Here is a 26,843-nt window from a genome sequence, read left to right as displayed (position 1 = left end):
TGCTCTTGTGAATAACGCCTCTTCCTCCGGACGGCCTTCCTCCAGGAGGGGCATGGGCGGTGGCAGCAAATGGGAGTCTCGGATGCACTGTCTGAATGTTGCAGGTGAATCCGTGGCTTCATGATGGGGAATGGCCCCACGGTATCCGACACGCCAACTCCTTTCTGGTGAAAGCCCGAAGCCCCCTTCCGGGTTCCGTACCGCTGGCCAGGCCACTTCCGGTAGCGCGATGGCTGGGTTCCCGGGACTCAAACGGAAGTTCCGGCGGGGGCGGTGGAGGGGGAAGAGTGTGTCTGTGCCGGAGAAAGAGGAGAATCGCCCGAGAGGTCTCGAAAGCCCCAGGGAGTGAAGGTACCCTGGTCCCCTACCGGCAGGCAGAGCAAGGGCCCTGGGAGAGATTGGACCACAACGAGGGTCCAGGCGAATGGGGAGGGGGAGCCGCAATTGTGAGAGATGGGGGTGGGGAGTGAGGTGTGAGGAGGCGCTGGCCAGTCTTGGGGACTTTGGGTGTAAAGAGGGGTAAGAAGTCGGGGTCCGGATGTGATGAGAGGGACTTTCTTGTTCGAAACTGGAAGATCCCACTGTGGGACGGGGGCTCCCCGGGGTCGAAGGTAGACCGGTAGACCGTCACTCTGTGGGCAGCAGTGGGTCCTGGGTCAAGGTAGAAAATGTCACCGTAGGGAGGGGAGGCCCTTAGGACAGAAGTTTCCATTATGGGGAGTGGGAGATCCTGGATTGGGTGGAAAGTTTTTACGATAAGGAGAGAGACCCTAGGTCAGGGTGGGGCTCCACTCTGAGAAGGGGGAACTCTGGGGAGAGGTGGAAGTCGCTCAGTCGGGAAGGAAGGGAATCTCAGCTTAGAAAGAACAGTGTATTCTCTTGTGGGAAGGGGGACCCTAGGGTCAGAGGTGAGGGATCCCACTGTGGAGAGGTGCACTCGGGATCAGAAATGGAAAGTGGAAGCCAGTTGGGAGGGTGGGAGCTGCTGGGACAAGTAGGCACTTGGAGGCAGATAGCAGAAGCTTCTGGGTAGTTTGAAGGATGCTAAGGATGGTGAGGAGCCAGCCAGCCTGACACTCTTTTGTGTGTTTGGGTGTCCCAGAGTGTGGTCAAGCTGGGGGACCCATTTGAAGTCCCACTGAGGGGGACATGGGCCACCAGTTAGGATAAGTGTGGTGGACCCTGTGCTTTTGGGGGACATGGGCCACCCAGGGGTTCTGGGAATGGCTGGGCCAGAGACTGCTGTGAAGGCTGGGTGGGGGCTGGATGGGTGAGAAGTTGGAGAAAATGTATGTGGGGTGGGGATGGGGGAGTAGAAGCTGGAAGCTTATTTCTCTGCCATTTTTCTCTTCTTCATTTCCCAGTAGGGCTGGAATTTGGGGAGGAAGGGACCTGGAGGCTCTAGAGAAGGGGGATGATTGGAGAGCTGGGAGGAGGCAGCTACCTGCTGAGGACTGTTAGGTGGGGGGAAGGCTGCAGGGGATGTCCCGGCTCCCTTCCTCCACAGTCCCTAAACCCTGCCTTTGGCCCATGTCCAGCAAGTTCAGGCTGTGTGGTGACCAGTACCACGGGCACTAGAAGGGGCACCTCTGCTTCTCATCTCTAGAACAGAGGCAAACTTCCTACTTGCTGTAGCTGGGGATTTCTCGCCTTCCTTTTTCTTTGTGCCTAGGACAGAACCTGGGGTGCTGTGTGGGCCCTGGGTTTGAGGCTCTGCCCCTGTGTCCAGAGTCTCTCCCCTGCCTGGGCTTGCCCTTGACCGGTCCCCTGAACTTGCACAGGCCCCAGCCTGGAGCCCTGCAGTGTATGTGTGGTAACACCATGTCTGTGCCCCTGCTCACCGATGCTGCCACCGTGTCTGGAGCTGAGCGGGAAACGGCTGCGGTAAGGGTCCTCGCCCACCCACAGAAGCCCCCAGGCCAGCTGGGGAACTGGCCAGAGGGGTATGGGAAAAATGGAGGTGGCAATGATGAGAAGTGAGCAGCCTAGAGCCAGGGGTGGGGGGTGGATAATAACCTGTTAGCTTGCTACCTGAGTTCCCCCACGTCCATGGGGAACAGGGAGGGGTGGTAGGAAGTTAGAGGACACAGTAGGAAATTATAGCAAGATGGTGATGGTGACTCTCTTCTCCATTTATCTTTCATTCCTTCCCAGGTTATTTTTTTACATGGACTTGGAGACACAGGGTGAGTGAGCTGAGGAGTGGGTGTTCCCTGGGAGGTGGGGCCTGGCCCAGTGGGCAGGGCTGGGGAGGCCTGTGCCCTCCCTTTCTCCCTCTCCACAACGGTGCCTTTTCTCCCTTCCCTCCTACAGGCACAGTTGGGCTGACGCCCTCTCCACCATCCGGCTCCCTTACGTCAAGTACATCTGTCCCCATGCGTGAGTGTCACCCTAGCAAGGGAGGGGCTAAGGATGGGAATCAGATGTGGGGGTGGTGATCCTGTGGTCCCACGTCTGTTCTCTCCCGCCAGCTGCATGCTGGGGCCTGGGCCCAGGGCAGTCAGAAGTATCATTTTCAGCCTTTATTCCTGTGGAGCCCCCAGGGAATGGGGTGCAGCCTCAGCCCAAGGTCTCCGAGACCCGAGTCCTTCTAGAACCAGTACCCTCTGTTCCCCTTCCCCAAGTACTCACCGACTGAGCTGGAACCCTGGCGAGCTGAGTGCTGGGGTTGTGCTTCTCTTATCTCTACTGCTGATGCTTTAACCACAGCTTCCAGCCCCACGTGGCAGGTTGCCTGGCAACACCTTAAACACAGTCACTGCCTGCTGGGAGGGGGCAGAGGAGGAAGGGGCCCCCAGGGGCTGCTCTGCCCCCTCCTGGGTTCACTGCTATGGCTTCCTCATCCCTCTGGAGCATGATGGCCCTTCTTGCTGTCCTCCCCAGGCCTCGGATCCCCGTGACACTCAACATGAAGATGGTGATGCCCTCCTGGTGAGTTTGGGGAGTGATGGAATGGGAGCTGACGGAGCTGTAGGGGACTGGCTGGGGTCTTCCTGTAGCTGCCAGCGCCTCTGTTTCCCAGGTTTGACCTGATGGGGTTGAGTCCGGATGCCCCTGAGGACGAGGCGGGAATCAAGAAAGCAGCAGAGAATAGTAAGGCCCCAGCTCCTCCACAGCACACTCCCTGCTCCCGCCCCTACCCCTCCAGGAAAATGTCGGGCAGTACCTTCCTCTCCTCTCTTCCTGGGGCCCCTCTAGCAGCTTCCCCCCACCCACTCTCCCCCCCTCCCCCCCAGTAAAGGCCTTGATTGAGCACGAAATGAAGAATGGGATCCCTGCCAATCGGATTGTCCTGGGAGGCTTTTCACAGGTGAGAGTGGGGCGAGGGTGGTGGGGGGTGGGTAGGTGAGCTGTGCCCTCATGACTGACTTCTCATTCTCCCCGCCCTCCAGGGTGGGGCCCTGTCCCTCTACACTGCCCTCACCTGCCCCCATCCTCTGGCTGGCATCGTGGCGTTGAGCTGTTGGCTGCCTCTGCACCGGGCCTTCCCCCAGGTGAGCATCTCCGTGACCCCTCTCCTGCCCTTTGAGTCTCCCTGTGGCCTGGGAATTGTGCTCAAGCACTGGTGTTGCCTTCTGAGTCTTGTCTGACCGCAGGCAGCCAACGGCAGTGCCAAGGACCTGGCCATCCTTCAGTGCCATGGGGAGCTGGACCCCATGGTTCCTGTACGGTTCGGGGCCCTGACGGCCGAGAAGCTCCGGTCCGTTGTCACACCTGCAAGGGTCCAGTTCAAGACTTACCCAGGTGTCATGCATGGCTCCTGTCCTCAGGTCAGTGGTAAAGGCCTCTTCCTGCTCCTGCCCCTCTCCTTCCTCCCTCCAACCAGGAGCCTCTCACAGTCCGCCCTTCCTTCCAGGAGATGGCAGCTGTGAAGGAGTTTCTTGAGAAGCTCCTGCCTCCTGTCTAACCGGAGTTGCTGGCCCCCAGCGCAGTCCCCCCAGCTCATAGGGGACCTAGCACGCGTGGCACCATCTTGGATCTGAGCCGGTCGAGCCCGTCCCCACCTGCCCTGACCTATCCTCTTCCCACAGGCCTCTGGGGCAGGCAGGCCAAGGTCTAGCCAGGCCTTCCTTCCTGGCTGTAGTTGCCTGGCTGCCTGCAGTAGGGGTTGGGCTGCTTTCTTCTCCATTTCCCTGGAGGTGGGCCCCCCGGCAGCAGTATTTGGAGGGGCTGTAGGCAGCGGGAGAAGGGGCCCAGCCGCTGACCCACTCACTCAGGACCTCACTCACTAGCCCCGCTTTGGGCCCCCTCCTGTGACCTCAGGGTTTGGCCCAAGGGGCCCTCCCAGGCCCCATCTACCCCCTCCCAACTGATTCTGCCCAAGATAATCGTGCGTCTCTCCTGCCTCCACTCCAGCTGCTTCTCAATCATGAATGTGTCCGTGACCCCAGGCCCCCTTGCTGCTGTGGGCTACCTGTTCCTGGGCAGTGTTGGTGAGGGGGCAGAATCCTTGGAGGGGGCCTTCCTTCAGCCCTTTCTGACTCGGGGGCTGGGCCCTGTCTCCCTGTCACCACCCCTGCGGGCCTGGAGCCTGCAGGGCTGGACCGAGGCCCAAGGTCTTCCCTAGCCACGTCACCCTCACATTGTCCCCACTCCAGGGCCAGGGGAGGTGGGGGAGGAGTTGTGTCTCGTCTTCTGTCTCCATGTGGGTTTGGGTGTTTTTCTTGTTGTGTCCTGGATTCCGATAAAATTAAAGAAATTGCTTCAACTCTCAGGCCTGGCTGGTTCTGTCCAAGGGGTAGGGAGAGACCATGTGTGAGAAAATGCTTCAGGGTAAGAAAGCCTTTTATTTTAAACATTTTGGAGAGTGCCTTCATAACAATATAAATTAGTGCCTGGGAGCAGGGTGTTGTCGTCTCGGGGCCCCACCTCGCCCACTCTGGTCTTGGTGATCTTGATGGGCCCTGTGTTCCCAGACCCTGTGGAGGCGAAGAGTTAGAGACCCCTGCCTCCTGATCCGTGGAGCCCTTGGCCTCATGCCTGTAGGCTGGACAGGCCCACAGGGTTTGAGGCAGGGCAGGCTCTGAGGCCCCTGGGTTCCTGCCAGATGCTGGTGAGCAGGCAGTTGTTTCTCCCTTCCGGTTCGTGGTAGGAGAGAGTGTCAGACCCGTGTGCTGAAGCCTGAGGGATTCTGCTTCTGCCAGCGCCACAGATCCTCACCTGTGATCGGGTGAGGCGTGTGGTCAGGATCCACACTGCAGTGCAGGGCGGCCACCACCTCGGGGCACATCCAGACCCAGCCAGTGCCTCCTGGCCCCTGGCTGTCTCCCAGGGGTCGGGCTAGCACTCACACATCCTGTCCAGCCCTAAGGCTGCTGTCCAGCCCAGCTCCCGGAGGGCCAGGCTCGGGTTGGCATAACAGGCAGCCACGTCACCTTCCCGCCGTGCTACCACCTTGTATGGGATCTACAAGAGAGGGGACAGTCGTAGCTTAGCTGAGCCAGCCGTGGCCTCACCCAGCCAGCTTCTGACTGGACCCTCAAGGAGTGGAGCCCGGGGCCGGATCTCTTGCAGGCACACAGTGCTAAGGCAGACTGAGTAGAGATGGCAGCGCCCCGGAGGTAGGCCAGTAGGAGGGGCCGGGTCTACTGCTGGGAGTCAGTGGGCCGGGCAGGGTAGGCGCTCACCTTCCTCCCGGAGGCCTTCTCCATGGCCTGGATCATCTGTAGCACCGAATAGCCTGTGCCGGTTCCCAGGTTGTAGATCTGCCCAGGAGAGGACAGGTACAATGGAAGGGGCTGGCCTAAGCACCCCTCTGGGCCCCATTTTCCTAGAACTCCACCTCCCTCCCCTCGATCCTCCTTTCTCTCCCTACCCGGCAGCCACACTGCTCTTTCAGTTTCCTCAGGGCCGCGATGTGGCCCTTGGCCAGATCCACCACGTGGATGTAATCCCGGACGCCTGCAGGGGAGTTGGTTGGTTGGTTGGGAGGGCTTAGTATAGTCTGTGCCACCTCAGTCTCCCTCGTGGCTCCCACTCCTGGATGCTCATCCTGGGCTCACCTGTGCCATCCTCTGTGTCATAGTCATTGCCAAAGACGTTCAGTGTCTCCCGTCGCCCAATCGCCACCTGGGGTGGAGGTCAGGTCAGCTCTTCCCAGGCCCTCAGCACCCACTGTTCCCCTAAAACCTAGGGTAACCCCCGTCCCTCCCCTTCTTCCTTACCTGGGAGACATAGGGCATGAGGTTGTTGGGGATGCCCTGAGGATCTTCACCAATGCGGCCCGAGGCGTGGGCGCCCGTGGGGTTGAAGTAGCGCAGCAGCACTGCATTCCAGGTCTAGAACACAGGTCGGGGGCAGGGCGAGGGTGCAGGCTGGGTCCCAACTCAACCCAGAGTCCTTTACCTCTTGCCCCCCATCCCTGTTCTCTATCCCTAGAAAGGGGCTGGGAGATTGGGTCCTCCCCCAGGTGCTGTGACCTTGGGCAGTGGCTGCCACTTCCTGAGCCCTAGCTTCCTTGGTGGGGGTTGCCTCTGATCCTGTCCTCAGACTCACGGGGGCAGAGCCAGCGCTGGGTTCCCTCACCTTGTCTGCCTGGCACAGGTCCCGGATCATTTCCTCAATGAAGAACTTGGATTTGCCATAGGGGTTGGTACAGCCCCCCGTGGGGTGGGCCTCGTCCAGGGGCAGGTACCGGGGGTTCCCGTACACAGTGGCTGAGCTGCTGAACACCAGGCTCTTCACTCCGTGGGCTCTCATGATCTGGCCGTGGAGGAGAGGTGTCAGTGGCCTCTGCCTCCCGAGTTATTCCCAGCCCTTTACTCCTTCACTGGTAGGTGGGGCCGAAGTATGGGCACTCCCATTTACAGATGGGGAGACCGAGGCTGAGAGGTAAAGAAAGACATGTGTCCAAGGTGATACAGCTTTGGGCCCTGCCTGACTTGACCCCCGTACTCACTGTGTTTGGCACTGCCCACCTGGCCAGGGGCCCTCCCAGTGCCTGTGCCTTGCCCCACATCTCACCTCCAGGAGCTGGATGGTTCCCGTTAGGTTAACTCTGTAATAGTCCAGAGGCTTCTGCACTGACTCGCCCACGGCCTTGAGCCCCGCAAAGTGGATGACTGCCGCAAAGCTGTGCTGCAGGCACAGAGCCAGGTCAGATGCTGCTCCACAGGCCCCAGCCCATGGCAGTGCCCTCTGCCTGCCTGCCAGCTCCCCACCTTCTTGAAGAGACGTTCCAGGGCTGCCTGGTCCAAGATGTCCATCTCCTCAAACTCCAAAGAGTGGCCTGTCAGCTCCTGAACTCGCTGCAGGCTCTCAGGCATGGAGCCCCCTCCTGGTTGGGCACACAGAGGCCATCAAAATCAGAGGAGGTGGGGTACTGGGGACTAGCCAAGATACACACCCCCCTGAAGGCGGACCCCAGGGTTTTCCTTCTGACCTCTCCAGAAGCCCCAGCCCCACCCCTGCACTCACCACGGATGGCATTATGGAAGTTGTCGATGACCACAGGCAAATAGCCCGCCTCCAGCAGCTCCAACACTGTGTGGCTGCCAATGTAGCCAGCCCCGCCCGTCACCAGCACCTTCTCTGCCATTGCACCTGGCCCAGGACACAGAGTCTCAGAGGTAGCTTGCAATGGCCACTCAGGGCCTCCTTCCAACGGAAATCTGGCCTTGGAGGGAGGCAGTAGTGTGTCCCATTTAATAGGGTGACTCTGGAATCAGCCCTGGTCCAAGTTTAGATACCATCCCTTACCTTCTCTTTGCCTCAGTTTCCATCTTTATAACATGGGACTTACTGTACAAATGCCTTGTGGTAGTGTAAGATTTAAATGAGGTGATTTTAAAGGCCTGTCACATGGTACAGGTGGAGAGACCCACACAGGTGCCGTATTTTCTAGACCCAACTGGCCCTGGGATGGGAAGGTGGAATCTAAGCCTCCACACTTCTTCCCCAAGGCGTCTGGGAACTGAACAGTTCTGGGCAGAAACCGATATGGCAGCAGTGCTGGAACTCCAAGAGCCCAGGAAGGGATTCTGCCTGCTCAGACTCAGGCTTTCCCAGTCCTGCCACCACTAGGTATAAACTGGCTCCTGGGCTCCAGCTGTACACAGCCCTCCTGCCTTGCTGTCCCTCCAGGGTCAAAAGGGAGGAAGCAGGAAACTTACCAGCCAGCCTCAGGGTGGGGTCCTTTGCCAGGCAGGCTGAGCCCAAGCTCTGGGACTGTAACACTGCTTTCCTGGCATTGGCCCCACCCCACCCCACCCCAGGTCAGCCAGGCTGGCTAAGCCTTTGGCCCTGCCTGGGCCAGCAAGAGCACTCGCAGTTTGGAGCTAAGGATCCCACCCAACTCTAGGCAGCCCTGAGCTGGCCAGTGTAGACGTGGCCCTGGCGCCTACTCCACTGCCAGGTATGCACCCCGCCTTGAACAAACTCCACAGGCAGAGGGGGAGGACAGGGTGGAAAGCACCAAACACTGAGGTCTTTCATTCGAGGCAGCCCTGCTAGAAGCAGTCTTCCTCCTCCAGGCTGCCTCAATTGCCTCCAGGGTTCATCCAGCTCCAACCAGTTTGGCAGAGAACCCTCAGTATACCGGGAACTTTTGTATTATTTTCCTGAATTCTCCCAGTATCCTAATGAGGCAGGTATTATCAGTGGCACTTTACAGACCAGAATACTAAAGTCAGATGAAAGTAATTTGCCTGTTGTCACACAGCTAGTGATAGCTGGGCTAGAATCAGGATCTCCGGGCTCCTAGGCCAGCCCCTAACCCAAGCAGTTCGCCCTTCCCCCAGCTGCTTCCCGCTGGACTCTACTCCGGATGTCGAAACCTCCCCTACCCCCATCCCACTGAGATCCACGCACCGTGCGGATCTCCAGAAAGTGGTCGCGGAGGGTGCCCTGCGAGGCAGGAAGGTTGGTGAAGCGAACCACCCCGGGCCCTAGCTGATGTCTCCTTGGTTTTTCCAGTCTGCATAATGGGTGGGACGGGGCCCTGGGCCTGGGGGTCACAGCTAGAAGGGGGCCGCACAAGGCGTCCCCAGACTGGGAATGAATGACCTCGGGCCGCCCCAGCCGCAGCAGCTGGAGCGGGCCAGCCCTGGCGATACTCTGCCCAGAACACGGCCCGGCCCCCAAAGCTCTCGCTCGCTCCCAGTAGACCACCCGGCCCCTCGCGAGCCCGACAGTTCAGCCCCACATTCCCTTCCCGAACCTGATCGGGACTGCAGGTTCCACGCTGCCTCTAGCGTTACCGCCTCCGGAGCCTCGGTCCCTTTAAGAGCTGACAGCCCACATGGTCCCGCCCTCTCACACCCAAAAGGAACGCGTCACTCGAGGAGACCGCAGTACGGGACGCCGGGAGGACCAAAGGAGCTGGGGATCGAAGAGCGCGCCCTACAAAGGCCAGCAGTGGGCAGCACAGTCCAGTGCCAAAGTGGCCCGCGGCCAGACTCAGGTCTCGGAGGCAAGCAGCAGAGATCTGCTCCCACGGAGGGTGCTCCCGGTTTCTGCGCCATGATCCAGCGCTTGTCCCGACCCTTGGAAACAGGCGGAGGGCAGCGCCCCAGGAGCTGGGGCTCCCAGCTCACCCGCAGGTTTTCCAAGCTTTTTGTATCTGCTAAACCCTTTCATCAGCGTGAGCCTTGCATGAACACACAACTGCGTGGAAGGAAGACAGTAAGGGGCGGTGCTGATAGAAGGAAACGGTGCGCGTTACCTTAGAAGCGGCAGGTGCTGGGAAGCATAGCTTGAAAACCTACCAAAGAACTGGAAGCTTTATTATCAGGTAGGTATTATCACTGGCACTTTACAGACCAGAATACTAAAGTCAGAATAAAGTAATTTGCCTGTTGCCACACAGCTAGTGATAGCTGGGCCAGAATCAGGACCTCCGGGCTCCTAGGCCAGTCCCTAACCCAAGCAGTTCGCCCTTCCCCAGCTGCTTCCCGCTGGACTCAGCTCCGGATGTTGAAGCCTCCCCCAGCCCCATCCCGCTGAAAGGTCCACACAAAACGAGGTGAACACAAAGTAGGAACTGCGTGCCGACTGCGCTCAGCCTTCACACGGACTGAGAATGGTTTGTCTGCACCCCGCCTATCATAGTGAATTAAAAAATGATCATGTTTCTGTTTAACATAAAGGTATGGCTAGGGAGTGATGTGTATAAAGGCATGTCATACTGTGTGATGAAACCAGAGCCAGTAAATAAATGCGCAAGTGTTTCCCCAAACCTGCACAAGGACGACTGATGGCTGGTAGAGCCTGACATACAAAGAGCCAAGCACACCCACGGGCTCTAGCCCAGACCCAGAGGAGCAGATGGCTCCTGCGGCCTTAAAAGAGCCCGTGCAGCAGCCCTGGTCAGAGCTAAGGGCCTCAGAAACTATTGGGGGCTGGGATAAGCCTGAAACAGGCTGATACAATCAAACCTGAAGGTTGCGCCTGAATAACAGGATGCTGCGTTCAGGAGCCAATCAGTGCCTTGATCAAGCGCCCGCCGTGCACCCCCCGGCCAATCGCAGGCTAGAGCACGCTTTGAAGCCACCTATCCACTGCACTTCCTCCACTGCCCTCCTCCATATGACTCCCTCCATTTTGAAATAAATTTGCAGCTTGATCAGAATCTTTTGTCTTGCTGCCTTTCTTCGTGCCTCCTGTCCCATCCCTCTTCATCCGTTACAGGTATATCGGCGGACCCCGTTGACTGCCTCGCGGGCTTCAGTCAACGTGGGGCCCCGCTGATCGCCTGTGCGGACCGCTGTCCCCTTCGATCGCAGCGTTTCGCTCGGCTCACGGCGACTACTCCACCGCGCGCCGGCATTCCCTGACGACCCCCGTTCCCCGACAGCGGCATTTCCCCGACAGCGGCATTTCCCCGACAGCGGCATTTCAAAGGTAAGACCCAGCCATGGGACAGGCATGCTCACAACATGATTTGTTCGTTGCTCAATGAAAAGAGTCTCTCAAGGTGCGCAAGATAAGAGTTCGTAAAAAAGATTTGAATTCTTTTTTCACTTTCGTTTTTAAAATCTGCCCATGGTTTCCTCAGGAGGGTAGCATTGACTCCCGCGTCTGGCACCGTGTAGGCGACTGTCTAAATGACTATTATAAAGTTTTTGGCTCCGAGACTATCCCTATAACTGCCTTTGACTATTATAACCTCATAACAGACATCCTTAAAAACCACAATAATTCCCCTGACATACAGCGCCTTTGCAAAGAAGGGCAAGAAATTCTCCGCAGTCACTCCCCGGCCCCCTCCAAAGCCCCCTCAGTCCACGGCCTTCCCGACGTTCGTGCTGACTCGCTTTCGCGACCCCCCTCACGAGCGCCTTCAAATTGTCCTTCTGTCTCCATCCGAATAGATACAGACCCTCAAGTCCCTTCTCTGTACCCTCCCCTTCAGGAGTTCTATTCCTCTGCTCCACCCACCAATTCCCAGGACCCCGGCGGCCAGTTAGACCCCTCTGAACAGGCAGAATTAGAGGACAAAGCCGCTCGCTACAATAATCCTGACTGGCCGCCGCCGCCATTTCACCCGCGGCGTGCAAGGCACCCACTACCTTGCCCCTGGCGGCCACCGCTGCATTCACTCCGCTTCCAAAGCCTTTCCTTCAGGAAACCCTCACTTTCATCCGAGATACTAAAACCATTGCCAATGAACTCTCCGCTCTTACGATCAGTCCCCCTCCCCACGAGACTTTAGCATTCCCTGTTACTAGATCCCAGACCCCGTCCTCATATGGGGGAGAGGCTCAGCCTGCATTTATGATCAAAAAGAAGATGGCCCACGATGGCTCCCCGAAAGGCTAATAAAACATGTCAATCATCGCCCCGCCCCACCAGTTGAACCTAATCAAATCCCAGGGAATAATAATACGCCCTGAAGAGATTTTCTCTTCTTTCTATTTCAGGTAAAACATGTTCTCCCAATGGCTCTTCTTCCTGTTACTACAAGCACTCTTACACCTAAGAACATATGGAGGGCTTCAAGCGCCGCCTGGCAATATTTACCACGTCCTCTTTGGGCCACCGTGTGAATGCCGTGGAGGAACTACTACCGATCATGCCATCCCCTCGTCTTATACTCAGGTAGTAGACTGCAACACAAAAACAGCTTACCTAGCTTATTCACCCACAACAACAGGGGGGATGTCCAAACCCACATGGTCCTGCGTACCTAAGCCTCCTATCATACCTGCCATTAATGGAAAGCCAGGACCATGCCCATGCACCACCTTTTATCCAACAATGCACTCTTCTTGCTACAATAATGTTCAAGAGTGTACCCTTGGCAATAAGGCATATTTTACTGCCATACTCCAGAAAACAAAAAATGCTGCCAACGTAGGGGACTGGGGAGATAGCTCATCACCCATTGGCCTTAGTTCCACCAAATACTTACAAGCCGCCTGCCAGGGCACTGTAGGACAGTCAGTGTGCTGGGAACAAACTCCTCCTATTCACACTTCTGATGGAGGTGGGCCTCAAGATAGCATAAGAGAACTCACCGTCCAGAACCAAATAGAACAGCTCATTGAAAACCAATTCCCTAAACTCACCCATCACCCTCTGGCTCTTCCCAAGTCACGAGGAGTAGATCCAGATACCCAAACGACAGACATTTTGACAGCCACCCATCGGGTGCTAAATATTTCCAACCCTACACTAGCCCAAGATTGCTAGTTATGCTTAAGCCAAGGCACCCCCATGCCTCTAGCTGTCTCCACCAACATGTCAGCCCTGAATATCACCGAACAAAACTGTACCCTCAGCATACCCTTTAGAGTTCAGCCTATGCTCTTTTACTCCTCCCCTTGTATCTATAAAGGTTCACAAAATAATTCTTTTGATATTTCTGTTGGTTTCGCTAGCTTTACCAATTGTAGCCACATGCTTAATTACAGCACATCCCTCTGCCCTGGCCCAGGACGAGCATTCGTTTGTGGTAATAATCTAGCTTTCACCACCCTGCCCGCCAATTGGACAGGGCTATGTGCCCTAGCTGCCTTATTACCTGACATAGACATCATCCCAGGAGATGAGCCTGTCCCCGTTCCTGCTTTTGACCACTTCGCAGGACGACACAAAAGAGCCTTAGCTATTATTCCCCTGCTTGTTGGTCTAGGAGTCTCTGGAGTGGTAGCTACCGGAACTGCAGGATTAGGAGTTGCAGTTCACTCCTATACAAAACTTTCCAAACAACTTGTCGATGATGTCCAAGCCTTATCAAATACTATTACTGACATTCAAGACCAATTAGATTCCCTAGCAGAAGTAGTCCTACAGAATAGACGAGGTCTACACTTACTCACAGCAGAGCAGGGAGGTATTTGTTTAGCTTTACAGGAACGATGCTGCTTTTATGCCAACAAGTCAGGCATCGTCCGGGACAAGATCAAGACCCTTCAAGAAGATCTGGAAAGACGACGAAAAGCTCTGACTGAGAGCCCTTTCCTTACAGCCTTCAACAGACTACTCCCCTTTCTTCTCCCTCTCCTCGGGCCTTTAATAGCTATCATTCTCTTCCTGACCTTTGCTCCCTGGGTTCTCAGGCGCACCACAAACCTCATCCGAGACCAACTTAACTCCCTTCTTGGCAAACCTATCCAGATACATTATCACCAACTAGAAATGAATGAACTTGGCACTGACTCGCAGCGTTTTCTCCGAGAATGTCCTCGCACATAAACTCCCTTTTACACCCCCACCTCCTACGAGAACAGTATAACTCTTGGCATTATACTTTACATATAAATTGTAATGGATACCGCTAGGTGCAGAGCAAAGCATTGCAAGGAGAAGCTACCCCGAAGGTGGCCCTGCCATGTCTCCTGAGAGGCAAGTCGGCTTGCATAGAGGTCAGCGCCCCAACCCTCTCCTCCGAAAAGGGTGCTTCAGAGCTCGGGAGGAGCCAGACCTCTGCCTCCCCTAGCTGGTTAATGTCCACTCCTCACCTTAAAAATAAAAATAAGGGAGGAGATGTTGGGGGCTGGGATAAGCCTGAAACAGGCTGATACAATCAAACCTGAAGGTTGTGCCTGAATAACAGGATGCTGCAGTCAGGAGCCATAGAACTCCCCCTCCTGGACATGCAGGTGGCACACCAATCAGTGCCTTGATCAAGTGCCCACCATGCACCCCCCGGCCAATCGCAGGCTAGAGCACGCTTTGAAGCCACCTATCCACTGCACTTCCTCCACTGCCCTCCTCTATATAACTACCTCCATTTTGAAATAAATTTGCAGTTTGATCAGAATCTTTTGTCTTGCTGCCATTCTTTGCGCCTCCTGTCCCATCCCTCTTCATCCGTTACAGGTATATCGGCGGACCCCGTTGACTGCCTCGCGGGCCGAGGCAAGAAACAGTCTTCCCAGGGCATTCTGGCCAGCTCGAGTAAGCCCAAAGCCATCAGTTTCCAGTCGCTGTAAATTTGGGAGTCAGGTGGGGAAATAGAGAATGAATCCAGAAATGAACAGTCTGCATTTACCTCTCAGAGTGCCAATGAAGACATTTTATTCTCCCACTCTCATATATATACACATCTGTAGGATCCTGGAATGGTTCAGCATCATTAAACCTTTAATTACATAGCTGTTTTAAAAAACTATGTTCAGAGTGATTTTCCAGAGAGGCTAAATTTGGCTGGTAACCAATGCAGAACTGAGCCTTCACCCCTTCAGCAAATGCCCTCTGCCAGCTTGGGGAAAAAACCCTCCATGCCCTTTTGCCCTCTGAAGTTAGAGAGCAATGGCCAAGGCCACAGTTGGGTTGAGCTGTGTAATCACCTGTCAGATTTCATCCAGAGGTTAAGACCTGAGGATCAACCCAAGCCAGGGAACTGGGTTCCCAAGCAGCCCTATGGATTCAACTCCTGGGCTGTTGGGTCCATGGGGAAGGGAGGTCCCCAGGCCCCCAAGCCTCTTAGTTCTATTCTGGCAGGGAGGGCCTGAGGCAAAGCAGCTCCTGTCCCTTGCCTCCTTTCTACCAGGAGAGAGCTGTGTGCGGGGCTGGCAGTGAGGTGCCCGTTCCTGTCCATTTGTTCCCATTTCCATGAGCCCATCAGTGAATCATCCAGGCAAGACCCCATCCCACAGTCCCTGAGCTTTGGGTGGGCAAGGGGCTCACAGTTTACAGGTAGCCTGAGCCACTTTGGAACTGGTTTTTCTGTTAAGGGCTTGACAGATAAAGGTTCCAGCTTCCAGGAGCTTCTGGAGGTTCACACCCTTTGAGAAACAAGGAGGATGAAGTCAGTCATGATACGCGCCCCCCACACCCGGGAAACAGCACACTGACAGACAGCTGTGGTACTGAAAGAGTAAGGGTGAAGACAAAGGGCTCGTTCCTGTGACGAGGGGACACCAGCTAGCTGTCTTTGAGGCTGTGTCCTTCTGGCACCTGAGTCCCCCTCTGATTCCCCTGGTACAGGATGCCTCAGCCTGTGTAGCGGTTAGTAGTGCCCCCACCAGAACAGGGATCCCATCAGTCTTGTTCTGTGCTCCAACTCCAGGGCCTGGCCCACAGGGTCAAACACGGCACACTGTAGGGATTAACTGTGGGGCAGAGGGAGCTTGAGCACCAGCTGGAAGGGCCACTCGGGAAACCTGCTCTTCGCATCAACAGCTCCTGTTTACTCACGTGCACTGTGCTCGGCTCTGGGCTAAGCATTCTACATTCCCATAGTTCATCCTCATACTGGCCCTATGAGATAGGTGGTGTTGTTATCCCATTTCTCAGGCTCCGAGGGGTAAAGTGTTCTGTCAGGTCACACAGCCTGTGAGTGGCAGCACTAGTTTTAAACCCAGTGACTTCTGAGCCTAAAGCACAGGTGCTATGCTTCCCATCCTCAACGAATGTCCCAGGGGCCATCTCATCCCACTACCCTCATTTGACAGGGAATGAAGTCTAGAGAGGACTGACTCATGTCAGGTTACGCACCTCGCCCCTTTTGGGGCGCCCCCTTGCATCCTGGTGCCTTTCAAAACTAAAGCAGCGATCTTGCAGGACAGCTTGGCCTTCTCGAGGCCCAATCGCTCACACTCTGTTCTCAAGAACACACAACAATCCCCTGGCACCCTATTAACTGCTCCCCTTCCCCCCGGAAATAACAATAACCCTAAACGAACCCAGCAGCTTCCATCCTCTGGCTTCGGGCAGAGCCCTGATTGTTCATGGCTGTCACAACAGGGGACAGACAGGCTCACCGTGTGAATGCCCAGGCCTGACAGCATATAGACCAGGTCCTCGGTGGCCAAGTTTCCCGATGCCCCCTGTGCATAGGGACAGCCTCCAAGTCCTGCCACGGAAGAGTCCACGACGCTCACCCCCATCTAGAAACGTAAGGACAGTGAAACACGGCTCTGGCTGTGGGACCAAAGCCTACAAAGCTGGTCCTTAGAAACCTGCCAGCTGTCTGCTGCCAGAAATGCCACTGGTAGTCATTCCTTGGGTTTGTGATTCTGAGTGAAAACCCCACTGAAAGAGTTTCTCCTTAGCTCCGGGAGCAGCATGAGTTTCCGGCAGACACCGTTTGCTCTGCAGGAATGTGCCCCCTCAGGTCCTGCAGGGGTTTCAAGGCTCCTTCTCACCCTGAAGGTCTCGGCCTAAAAGCTACCTCCTCAGAGGCCCTTCCTGATCACTGACCTAAAGCAAGCCTCGCCCACTGTTGAGACGTGGGATCCCAGTTCACTTACGCACACCCTCCCCCACAAGGCTGCCGTCTAACCCCAGGGACCTCACCCTTTCCCTAGGTCAGTCACCTGCCACTCGCCTGGATGGTGGTGTTTTGTTATGTTTGACTTTCTCATCTCTCCTTAGAGCTCTAACAGATTTCACCCTTGACAACCACAACTCTTGAGAAAATAAGAGAAAGTAATCGAATCATCTGTGACACTGGCCTATAGGAGATAAGATGGGAGTGGGGGAAAAAAAGTGGCCCGAGGTTGCTCTATAACCTGAAGACAACAGGCTGGAATCAGACTAACCCTCCTGCAAGGCAGCTGGTGGAGACACTGAGAACTCGCTTCCACAGGGCAGCCAGCCCAGGAGAAGCGAACCTCAAGGGGAGCCCGATCTCAGGTCTCAGTTCAATCTCCGGAAATCGGCAGTAGAGGCTCGCCCCGCCGCCGAGCCCAGCCTGCTGCTCTGCACAGAGGCGTGTCTGCATACTCCCTACCCAGCATGTTACTCCAGAGCTGGGGCCCACCAGCCCTCCCCTGCCTCGGCCTTGCTGGGCAGTGCTGCCAAGCTGCCTTTCTGCTTCCCCTGCTCGACTGCTGAACTTCTCCATGTCCTTCAAGCCTCTTCTGGCAGCACCTCCCTACCCTCCCAGCCAGGATGGGCACCTCCCTCCGCCCCATGCTTCCTCCCTTTGTGGCATTTCTCATAATGCATTAGGATGGTCACCTAACCCCTTCATTGTTGCCCCTAATACACAGATGTAAGAACTTCTGGGGCAGCGTCACTCATCTGTGTTCATCATGAGAATGGATGCGTGCTTTTCTCCTAGGACATGCCTGGATTACCTGCAGGGCCATCAAGGTGTTGGCCAGGGCCTGGCCATAGGTGTCATGACAGTGGACGGCCAGGGCAGACACTGGCACCTCGTGCATGACAGCAGACAGCATCTCCTTCATGACCCCAGGGGTACCCACGCCGATGGTGTCCCCCAGGGAGATCTCGTAGCAGCCCATTGCATACATCTTCTTACTGACCTGAGAAAAACAAGCCGGCGCTTGGAGGATACAGGCTCCCAAGCCAAGTGGCATAGAATGCAGAAGTGGGGTCTGTGGCCTGTGCAAAACACCTCCATGACGGGGTAGACAGACCGGGTTGCTGGCTCCTGACAACTTTGAATGGGATCACTCCCCATGCTCCTCATCAGAAGACCAGGGCGTAGGGAGCTGCCACAGGGCAGACCCTGGGGCTGCAACCCTGGCTTCCTCCCACCCGAGCCTCCCCCTTCACACAGTGCATCAGACCCAGGTACTAGAAGCAGTGAAGTGGACCCCTTCCTTGCAGCTTTATCTTTGATCTGTGAAGTCACGGGTCTGAAGTGCTGGCTTTATATTTTTGACAGGAATACAAAACTATTTAAATTTTTAGAAGCCCATTGGCAGACCCCTAAAATCACTGCAAAACCAGAGTGTATGCTTGACATAGGGAGACACTTCTATGTGCTATGCAGCTGAGGGAGGACATGCCAGGGCCAGGGAGCTGGACGGCACTTGGCCATGGTCTGTGGACAAGGGGAGTGGTGAGAGCAGTGACTGGCACCCAGCGGCCTGCGGGGGTGGAGGGTGCAGCCGAAGGAGTGGCTCTGGAGTGACATGGATGCAAATCCCACTAGCTGTGGGGCCTTGGCAAGGAACTTGACTTTTCTGAGCTTCAGTTTTTGCTTCTAAAAAATGGTGATGAGGCTTTGAAGGGCTACAGTGGCAACAGGAGGCTGAGATCGGGAGCATACGCTCCCTTTCAATCAGCAGCCGTGACTGTTACCACTCCTTGTTTTCGCACGCTGTCATGGTGTTGAGGGAAAAGCAAGCGGGCTCTGGAGGTAAACGAGATGGGGGCTGAGACACAGGTGCACCCTGGGAACCTGGGTGGCAAATGAATAAGTCTCAGTTTCCTCAGCTGGAAAATGGGCTAACAACAACAATACTGAATTTGCAGGCTGGTTTTGAGGACTAAGTGCCATGAGCTCTTGTGTTGCTGAAACTCAATTCCCGCTATGTGTTCTCAGACCTGGCTGTTGCTCAGAGGGTGTCCCATTGCCTCTCTGACTACAGGGGACCTCGGGGACCCTTGGGTGAGGAGCCACTGCACAAAGGATTATTGCCTCAATTATCATCCACCCACTGACCAGCCTGGAAACTCCAGAGGCGGCTTTCATCCTGGGATGGAGGGCTGGGGCATGAATGAGGGAAACCAGTGACCCACCACATCAGGGTGGCGAGGGGAACCTCTGCATGCAGGGGCAGGCAAGGCAGCCAGCCCTCTCCAAAGCCCCGCCCTGGCGCTCACACACACCTCAGCCACTTTGGCCGGGGAGATCTTCCCTTCATAGGGGCATCCAAGCACACAGGAGACGTACCTGTGGGAAGACGGGGAGGAAATGGCATCAGTGCCCCTGAGTTTTGGCCAGCGGGCTGAGGCAAGGGAGGCTGTTTGACACACATCCCTGGTTAGCCCACAAGCAAAACCTGAGCTGGGCAGGAGGCCAAGCACCTGGGTGAAAGGCTAATTCAATGACACAGAGCCAGAATGAAGGTAGTGCTGAGTAGTGCCGGGAGGGGGCAGTGGAGAGCCACAGCAAGTAAGGGGACTAATGGGCCTGTAGTTCAGGAAGCAGGAGTTGCACTGGTCTCTGGAGAGGCAGCCAGAGACCAGCCAGGGGGAAGGACCTGGAGAAATAACATGAACAGGTGCCTGAGCCGTACAGAGGGCGGGTAAAGCAGAACGTGGGCCAGGGTAGCTGGGGCCCATTCTTACAGGAGGGGGCCAGGGACCCATGAAACCAAAGGCAGGACTGAGCCGGGCTGGCCTGCTCTGGTGAGCTGTCAGATGATTCATTTATCCAACTGATACTCACTGAGTTGGCCCCTCTGGGCCAGGCACTAGGAGAGCTCCATGAGCAAGGCTGACAGCCCCCCCCCCCCACCGTGCTTATTTTCAATTAGGAGATAGCTGGTTAAAGGGCAATCAGATAAGTCCAGGAGATAACCTCAGAAGGTGATGTGCTGTGAAGAAAAGGTCAGGGAACGTAACAGGGGCAATCAGAGGAGGCCAAGAGTGGCTGGGGCGGCCCAGGACAGACGTGTACAGACAGATGCTGCAGCTGAGAGAGGTAGTGCATCAGAGGCCCCAAGTGGGAGAGTGGGTGTGTTCAAGACGGAACAAAGGCCGGACCAGCTGAGCCACGGAGAGCAAGCGGCAAAGAAGTACGACTCGACCAGAGGCCGGAGAGGTGGGCGCCAGCCTCATCACAGGATCCTGCGAGCTACAGTAAGAAGTCTGGATCTCGGATATAGGTGGCCCCTATTCCCACCCACACCACTGGAGCCGAGGTTCCACTCAAACCTTTCAGAGTCTAGCAAACTATTCTGCACATAACAAATAGCTGCTGGTTAAATAACTGCAGCCTTAAAGGTCTCAGTTTGGTTTTCCATTTTAATTCTCCCTCTTATTTTCCAATCGTTGCTGAGCAAGGAAAAGTTAGGAGACCAGGCCTGGGAATCAGGCAGACCTGACAAGCTCCTGCTTCCCCATCCACCCACCCATCCACGCATCCATCAATGCATCCGCCCATCAGATCCTGGGCACCTACTATGTGCTGGGCCTTGAGCTGGCAGAGGGGTACACCAGAAGCTGAGAGAGATGTGGGTTCGGCCCAGGGGGGTGGGAGGCAAGGGACAGTTTACCAAGCAGGTGAGTGCTAAGTTAGAGGATGTGTAATGGACTAAGGGAGTCTGGGGTTGGGGGGAGCACTAACTCCAGCTGAGGGACAGAGAAAGCTTCTTGGAGAAACTGGCAGCCGTGAGGGGCCTGAAGGATGAACAACGGTTAGTCCTGACAAGTAGGATGTAGGAGGAAGTGAGTTCTGAGTCTTTGGAAAGCAGGTGCAGAGGCCCAGAGGCAAGAGAGAGAGTAGGACCATGTGACAAAGGGAAAGAAGTCCCAGTGGGCTGGAAGGCAGCAGTGACCACTGAGGCTGCACGGAGAGCAGGGCCTGAACCACGCAGGGCCTGCGACCCATGTGGAAAAGTCTGGAGTGGGGAAGTCCCTGTAAGCTTCTTAACCAGGAGTGACGTGGTCGGAGTGCGTGCGCCTCTGAAAGCACTCTGGCTGCAACCGGGACCTTACAGCAGACACTCCGTCCTCCTGAGCCTCAGTGTTGGCATCTGAACGAGGGGCTACTCCCTCCTTGCTGGCCAGTTGTGAAGCTACATATGATGATCCCTGGTACGACTGCTACTGATGCTGTGGTTGGTCTTGGAGGTTTAAGAGGACTCGGGGACTCTTCCAGGACATGTGAAGAGCTGGTGGTGGAGGCAAAAGTAAAGCGACTGCCACAAGCCCTGCCTAATGTTCTGTCCTGCTAAGATTTCCTTTGGTGAACCAACCCCAAAATCAGGTTTGGAGAAAGCACTTGCTAGGGTTTCTTCTGACCACATTTACTTGGGGAAAGATGTCGCAGTCTGGATCTTAGGCTGCCTGCACCCAGGATAAGGAGTGCGTGGGGGAGGGCCACTGGGTCAGAGTTGCGTACTGGTCCAGAACGGCAGCGTGGAAAAGACAGGCAGCTGCGATGTGGTCCAACTCACCCCCGCACAGGGATGCCGGCTGCCCGGGCCGCCTGCAAGACCTGGTCCCACCGCTGGAAACTTTCATCTATGGAGCAGTTGATGTTCTTCCTGGTGAAGAGCTCAGAGGCAGCTCCAAAGATGCTCACCTCCTTGGCTCCAGCAGCCACCTGCCAACAGCCAGAGGAACTTCTTTGAGCCTTCAGCTCTTCAAGATCAGAACAGCAGAACCCCCAGTCCCACAGCCACTTTTAGGATCTATAAATGTTATGGGTTGAATTGTGTCTCCCCACAAAAAAGTTACATTTAGGTCCTAACCCTCAGTGCCTCAGCCTCTGTTATTTGGAAATAGGATCATTGTAGATATAATTTATCAAGACAGGGCCACACTGGTTTCTCTCTAATGTGACTGGTGTCCTTATGAGACAGCGGCCATGTGAAGACAAGAGACGCAGAGGGGCGGCCAGTGAAGGTGGAAGCAGAGATTAGAGTTACACACCTACAAGCCAAGGAATGTCAATGGCTGTTGGCTGGAACTGGGGCAGAAGCACGGACCAGAGTCGCCCCCAGAACACGCAGAAGGCGCCAGCCCCGCCAACACCTTGATCTCAAACTTCTGCCCCCCAGCCTGTGAGAGGGTACATTTCCGTCGTTTGTGGTATTTTGTTATGGCAACCCCAGAAAATTAATACAGTGGATCATATCTCAGTAAGAAAGAACCTTGACCTTCCCCCAGGGACCAATATTGTGACTGCCATCGCCCAGGAAGCTAGTCACTCTTTTACTTTTTTAAAAAGATTTTATTTGCTGATTTTTAGAGAAAGAAAGGGAGGGAGAGAGGGAGCGAAACATCAATGTGTGGTTGCCTCTTGCGTGCCTCATACTGGGGACCAGGCCTGCAACCCAGGCACGTGCCCTGACTGAGAATCAAACCAGCAACCTTCTGGTTCACAGGCTGGCACTCAGTCCACTGAGCCACACCAGCCAGGGCCTGTTGAAATTCTTGAGGAGATCTTGCTTTCCTTTCTTTACAGAGGAAATGGGTAAGAACAAAAAAGCTATAATTGATTAAACACTTATCTCCTAATTAATTTATGTTCATTTTATCTTCTGAAATCCTCAAAATGTTACCCTACTACTAGCCGTACTATCCGGGCAGGACCTCAGACTTGTCCAGACCGGAGAGCCGGGAGTGGCCAGCACTGCCCCCGCCTGTCATCTGTCTGGCTGGCGGCGCTCCTCACCACTGGAAACAGCCCTGCAGAATGAAGTCCCAGGACGGGGCCTGAGGCCCAGGGAGAAGGCAGGCCCCCCCTCCCCCCAACAAACTTACCGCTGCCTGGTAGCCTTTGAAATTTGGGACCAGCACTGGGTAGTTGATACCAGGAAACTTCTGGATACCCTTCAAGACCTTGGTGTGGTCAGCCATCTGGGAACCAAAGGAGACACTGTGGAGTCATCAGCAAGGGCAAGCAGAGAGCTCAGGCAGAGAAAACCTTTTCATCACACGGTCTCCAGAACCCTTGGTGAAGAAGAGTTCTGTAGAGCTGTCTCCCCAGAGCCATTCCCACTCGTGACAGCCGACGGGCCAGAAGGCCCCTGGGTGTGGGTGGCAGCTCCAGTTTCTCCACATGGAGAATACTGTCAGCTTTACACAGTGGTGACAGCAGTGCCAATACTACCGGCCGGCCACAGCCGGCCACGGAGAACACACCGAGAGCACGGTCACTGGGCTTGGCTCTGTGCGATCTAACACTCGGCTGCGTGGTGCCAGCAAGGACACCAGGCAATTCAGGGGCAGAGCCCAGGCTGAATCCAAGCCTCCCGTCTGCCAGGTTACCTACCTTCCTCCCTTCCTTCCTCCCTTCCTCCCTCCCTCCCTCCCTCCCTCCCTCCCTCCCTCCCTCCCTCCCTCCCTTCCTTCCTTCCTCCCTTCCTCCCTCCCTCCCTTCCTTCCTTCCTTTCTTCTTTTTCTTTTTTTCCTGCTGAGTAATGCTGCTATGAATCCCCTAAGACCTCTGCAAGTCAGAGACCCAGAAACCTATGCTCTTGACTTCTACTTACTTCCAGGACAAATGCAAACCTTTCCATCCCTCTCTTCTGAAAAACACCTCTCACTGATGGCTGGGGCTCACCTGAGGAACCCACTTGGGAGACACAAAGCTGGTGACTTCTATAACGGGGAGTCCTGCTTCAGAAAGCATGTCTATCATCCTGATTTTCACTGCAGTAGGTACAATATTCTGCAATGGAGAGACGAACACCAGAACAAACAGGTCAGCCAAGCTGAGAAGCAAACGGCCTTGGAAAGCAGCGCCTGTTGGTTCAGGGCGTCTGCTACAGCAAACACTTCACTATCTCACTAATGTGAGTTCACGTGTAATCCTCGCCGACAGTTAGGGTACAAGGTGTCTTCAAGCTCTGCAGACATGGTGCATTGCAGGCAGCTTATCATCTGAAAAGGAGTTAATATTTACATGGAAACAATAGTTTTCTGCCATATAGGCTTTTTCTTAACTAAATGTCTGTTAGTTTATGATCTGGTCTTAAGCAAATTGAGGGCCATGTACCATGGCCTGAAAGGGCAGGAATGACTAACCCTCCAGGTCTTACGAGATGGGGCCCCCAAAGCATTACGCCCTTCTCTTCCATCTCCCAAGTGGCAGAGGATCTCATTCTCACGTGTTCAGCCTGGTGTTGCCCTCCCTCCCCTACCAGGTCTAGTTGCTAAGCAGACTCTATGGATTTCTCTTTCTAAATCTAGCATCATTATCCCAGGGCCATTATGGCATAGTCTCACTCCACCAGTCCACCCCACAGGAATCCTCCTAAAATAGCTTCCACTCTCTCACTCTGCTGCTCAAATGCCTTCCGTGGCTCCCTAGTACCTATAGGATCAGGTAAAAAATCCTAAGAACTTCAAGCCCTTCCATACGCTCCCCCACAATTTCTCTTGCATTGCTTTAATGTAATCTGTTACATTACGAAATGATTTTTGAGGGCCCTCCATGTTCCAGGGCAGACATGATTCTGCCCTCCTGGGACTCACAGTTTATTGTTCCTAGCAAGTGCTCAATATTAAAATTAGGCTTGTTGTGGGTTTTTTTATGCTTTCTTCATGAAAAAAATTAATACATGATTATTTCCAAAACACACACCAGAAACAAAAGAAAACCACCCTTAAAACCTCCCTGATATGTAACCTTCAGGTCTGTGAAGTCTGATATGTTAGATGCTAGCCATATGTGGTTATATATATTTTAATCAAAAGTACATAAAAATAAAAATTCCTCAGCCACACTTCAAGTGCTCAACAGCCACATGTGCCACATGTGATAGTGGCTATCACACAGCACAGCCCAAGTCTAGAACATATCTATCTTCATAGAAAGTTCTATTGGACAGCGCTATTCCAATTTTCTGCTATTACCAATAGTTGTGAGAACACCCCCAAGGCTAAATCTTTGCATATGGACTTCAAGGCTTCCTTAGCTTACATAAACCCCCTTCCATGGACCTGCTGGATGCAAAGGCATGCCCTCACCATCGCGCTGCACTCCCGCAGCGCTCCCCAGCCACCGCACAGCCTTGAACTGCACGTGGGGATACTGCGCCCCATGCACCACTATCTTAGATTGCTTAACTGTCACAGGCACCCACCTGGTCCCCCGACCCAGACCTACACTGGGCAGAGTGATCATGTCTTGGATAGCTCTGTCCATCCCTGCTGCACTTACTTACCACCTGGGAACTCTCAGGGTTCAAAAAAACTTTTTTGACTGATTTCTAGGTTTACCTTTTCATTTTGTAGCCCATCTCGGGGACCAACTTCCACAGTTTTCACCTGCTTTGGGAAAGTACTCAAGGATGAGGTGCTGACCTTTGATTTAAAAGAGAAAACAAAAAGTGACAGGCATGTGTCTTCCCGATCCCCTGGGGCGATGCACACACACTCAGACACACAGGAGGAGGCAGCAATGTGACCACGGAGGCAAAGACTGGAGTGATGCAGCCCCAGCCACGGAAATACCACTTTTCTCTGCAGAAACTGCAGAGACAAGAAATGGATTCTCTTCTAAAACGTTTATGTCAGCCCCATGAAAATGACTTTGGACTTCTGACCTCCAGAATTGTGGGGAAAAAATGAATGTTATTTTAAGCCCCCAACTTTGTTAAGACTTTGCTATAGCAGCCATAGGAAACTAATCCAGTGTCCTAGCTGGGAAGGGTTACAAAGAAAATGTTCTTTTTAATGCCACCCCCACCCCCAGCCCAGCACTACCACCCGTGAGGATGGGTTAACAATAACATTTGTCACAAAGGCACTTTCAATTGCCCCACCCCTCCCTGTCTTCTTGACAGTTTGGAAGGAATTAAAGCACTTTGATTTCCCACAGTGACTAATGGGGCTTGCTGTGTTATGACAACGGTGTATTACCATATTTTGTGGGACTAAATTGTGGAACTCATTATTGTAATACTTGAACAAATTTAAACACCTAACTTGCGCTCCTCTTTTCTTTCTTTGTGTGTGAACTGTAGATACTACATAATGAAACCAAATAAACTCCATAAAATGTGGAGGGAAAAAAAGTCCCCCAGGGAGCGGACCTGAAGAAATGGACTCATTCTCACTAATGCTGAGACCACAAACACTAGTTCTCACCACTTAATTCACATTTGGCCCTGGCCCTCCATGGCTCCGTTGGTTACAAAGTTGTCCTGATATGCCAAGATTACAGGTTGATCAGGTCAGGGCACACACAAGAATCAACCCATAAATACATAAATAAAGGGAACAACAAATTGATGTTTCTCTCTTTCTCCCCTTTGCTCTAAGAATCAATGACTGCATAAATAATAATAATAATAATAATGCACATCTGGTCTCTTTTAGAATTAGGAGCAGAGAGAACACGCCCCTTAGAAACGAGAATAAACAAGAGATTCCTGTGCCCAGTGCAGGCCCATTTCCAACTCCCTGAAGTCCGGACTCGTTTCCAACTGTGTAACAGTTGAGCATTTAAGCAAAGGGAGGGGAATGACTGCTTTTCCCACTGGGAACTGAAGGGGTATCTGTGACTTCTCACTAAGGAAGAGCTTGCAGAGGTCTGAAGCTCAATTAGACGGAGAAAGGTGCCAGGGTCACCAGAAAGAGCCGTGAACAGGAAATTAGGACACCGGAGCCGGCGTCCCAAGTCTCCAGGACCCGGGCAAGTCGCTCCCCCTCTCCGGGACTGTTTTCCCTAGAATCCTCCAGGGATCTGGGGTACACATTAAGACTTCAAGGTCCACCTGACTCGGGAAAGGTGGACCTTGCTCTCCGGCTTCGCCTCTCAGAGGAGCCGACCGAGTCAGGCCCCCGATTCCAGAGCGTCACGGTGCCTGCACGGCCGCCCCTCGCCGGCCGTGGCACTTACATCCCTGACGGAAGCCAAGCCCACCAGCCGCTGCCGCAGCACGTCCCTCACTGTCGCCATCTTGGTCCCGCTGTCCCGGGGTTGGTCCCACCGAGTCCCACGTGATTACTCACCTCCTGGTGGGCAGGGCTTCGCCTTGGGGCGGGCCTCTGCAGTGACGTGCGACGCCCTACGCTGG

General features: G+C 54.6%; 4 protein-coding genes across 9 annotated transcripts; 2 read left to right on the top strand and 2 right to left on the bottom strand.

The window, feature by feature from the left end:
* The first annotated feature begins 243 nt into the window (after window positions 1–243).
* LYPLA2 (lysophospholipase 2) lies at window positions 244–4,714 on the top strand. Its single transcript, XM_037135982.2, has 10 exons — window positions 244–351; window positions 1,782–1,884; window positions 2,155–2,186; window positions 2,314–2,379; window positions 2,884–2,931; window positions 3,023–3,093; window positions 3,237–3,310; window positions 3,393–3,494; window positions 3,597–3,770; window positions 3,857–4,714. The coding sequence occupies exons 2-10, from the start codon at window positions 1,807–1,809 to the stop codon at window positions 3,905–3,907; spliced, it is 696 nt and encodes a 231-aa protein (XP_036991877.2). The 5' UTR covers window positions 244–351; window positions 1,782–1,806; the 3' UTR covers window positions 3,908–4,714.
* A 53-nt stretch (window positions 4,715–4,767) lies between these two features.
* On the bottom strand, window positions 4,768–9,241 carry GALE (UDP-galactose-4-epimerase). Of its 4 annotated transcripts, none has more exons than XM_053660432.1 (11): window positions 9,158–9,241; window positions 7,417–7,542; window positions 7,161–7,276; window positions 6,964–7,077; window positions 6,526–6,702; window positions 6,165–6,278; window positions 6,003–6,069; window positions 5,816–5,901; window positions 5,628–5,705; window positions 5,292–5,406; window positions 4,768–5,160 (listed from the first exon to the last, which is right to left on the bottom strand). In XM_053660432.1, the coding sequence occupies exons 2-11, from the start codon at window positions 7,535–7,537 to the stop codon at window positions 5,102–5,104; spliced, it is 1,047 nt and encodes a 348-aa protein (XP_053516407.1). In that variant the 5' UTR covers window positions 7,538–7,542; window positions 9,158–9,241; the 3' UTR covers window positions 4,768–5,101. The 4 variants fall into 4 exon arrangements, with proteins under 4 accessions (XP_053516407.1, XP_053516408.1, XP_036991875.2 ...); XM_053660433.1 differs by having other exon boundaries at window positions 7,417–7,615; window positions 9,158–9,212; XM_037135980.2 differs by lacking the exon at window positions 9,158–9,241 and adding an exon at window positions 8,809–9,100.
* A 66-nt stretch (window positions 9,242–9,307) lies between these two features.
* On the top strand, window positions 9,308–14,203 carry LOC119042272 (syncytin-2-like). 3 transcript variants are annotated; one of them, XM_053660437.1, is made up of 3 exons: window positions 9,308–9,730; window positions 10,722–10,839; window positions 11,859–14,203. In XM_053660437.1, the coding sequence occupies exon 3, from the start codon at window positions 12,655–12,657 to the stop codon at window positions 13,633–13,635; it is 981 nt and encodes a 326-aa protein (XP_053516412.1). In that variant the 5' UTR covers window positions 9,308–9,730; window positions 10,722–10,839; window positions 11,859–12,654; the 3' UTR covers window positions 13,636–14,203. The 3 variants fall into 3 exon arrangements, with proteins under 3 accessions (XP_053516412.1, XP_053516410.1, XP_053516411.1); XM_053660435.1 differs by having other exon boundaries at window positions 10,627–10,839; XM_053660436.1 differs by lacking the exon at window positions 9,308–9,730 and adding an exon at window positions 10,417–10,626.
* A 234-nt stretch (window positions 14,204–14,437) lies between these two features.
* Window positions 14,438–26,751, bottom strand: HMGCL (3-hydroxy-3-methylglutaryl-CoA lyase). Its single transcript, XM_037135981.2, has 9 exons — window positions 26,666–26,751; window positions 25,042–25,125; window positions 23,381–23,488; window positions 22,579–22,674; window positions 21,267–21,415; window positions 18,973–19,036; window positions 17,469–17,657; window positions 16,149–16,274; window positions 14,438–15,170 (listed from the first exon to the last, which is right to left on the bottom strand). The coding sequence occupies exons 1-9, from the start codon at window positions 26,723–26,725 to the stop codon at window positions 15,069–15,071; spliced, it is 978 nt and encodes a 325-aa protein (XP_036991876.2). The 5' UTR covers window positions 26,726–26,751; the 3' UTR covers window positions 14,438–15,068.
* Window positions 26,752–26,843: the final 92 nt, after the last annotated feature.

This window comes from Artibeus jamaicensis, unplaced genomic scaffold, assembly GCF_021234435.1.
Source record: "Artibeus jamaicensis isolate MK-2021 breed Jamaican fruit bat unplaced genomic scaffold, CSHL_Jam_final scaffold_847, whole genome shotgun sequence".
Taxonomy (NCBI): domain Eukaryota; kingdom Metazoa; phylum Chordata; class Mammalia; order Chiroptera; family Phyllostomidae; genus Artibeus; species Artibeus jamaicensis.
This window is presented reverse-complemented; position numbering and strand designations above follow the sequence as displayed.

Bases quoted from the DNA above. Each gene is read 5' to 3' on its own strand.
- LOC119042272 (XM_053660437.1), top strand. From the start codon at position 12,655: ATGCCTCTAGCTGTCTCCACCAACATGTCAGCCCTGAATATCACCGAA.
- HMGCL (XM_037135981.2), bottom strand. From the start codon at position 26,725: ATGGCGACAGTGAGGGACGTGCTGCGGCAGCGGCTGGTGGGCTTGGCT. The intron at 23,489-25,041 runs GTAAACCTAGAA...TCTCCATTGCAG, and splicing joins ATGGGCTACAAAATGAAAAG to AATATTGTACCTACTGCAGT. The intron at 17,658-18,972 runs GTGTGTGTGAGC...TGTTTTTCTCAG, and splicing joins CCCCGGCCAAAGTGGCTGAG to GTCAGTAAGAAGATGTATGC.
- LYPLA2 (XM_037135982.2), top strand. From the start codon at position 1,807: ATGTGTGGTAACACCATGTCTGTGCCCCTGCTCACCGATGCTGCCACC. The intron at 2,380-2,883 runs GTGAGTGTCACC...TGTCCTCCCCAG, and splicing joins AAGTACATCTGTCCCCATGC to GCCTCGGATCCCCGTGACAC. The intron at 2,932-3,022 runs GTGAGTTTGGGG...TCTGTTTCCCAG, and splicing joins AAGATGGTGATGCCCTCCTG to GTTTGACCTGATGGGGTTGA.
- GALE (XM_037135980.2), bottom strand. From the start codon at position 8,920: ATGCAGACTGGAAAAACCAAGGAGACATCAGCTAGGGCCCGGGGTGGT. The intron at 7,543-8,808 runs GTGCGTGGATCT...GTCCTGGGCCAG, and splicing joins ACTTTCTGGAGATCCGCACG to GTGCAATGGCAGAGAAGGTG. The intron at 6,070-6,164 runs GTAAGGAAGAAG...CCTCCACCCCAG, and splicing joins TCATGCCCTATGTCTCCCAG to GTGGCGATTGGGCGACGGGA.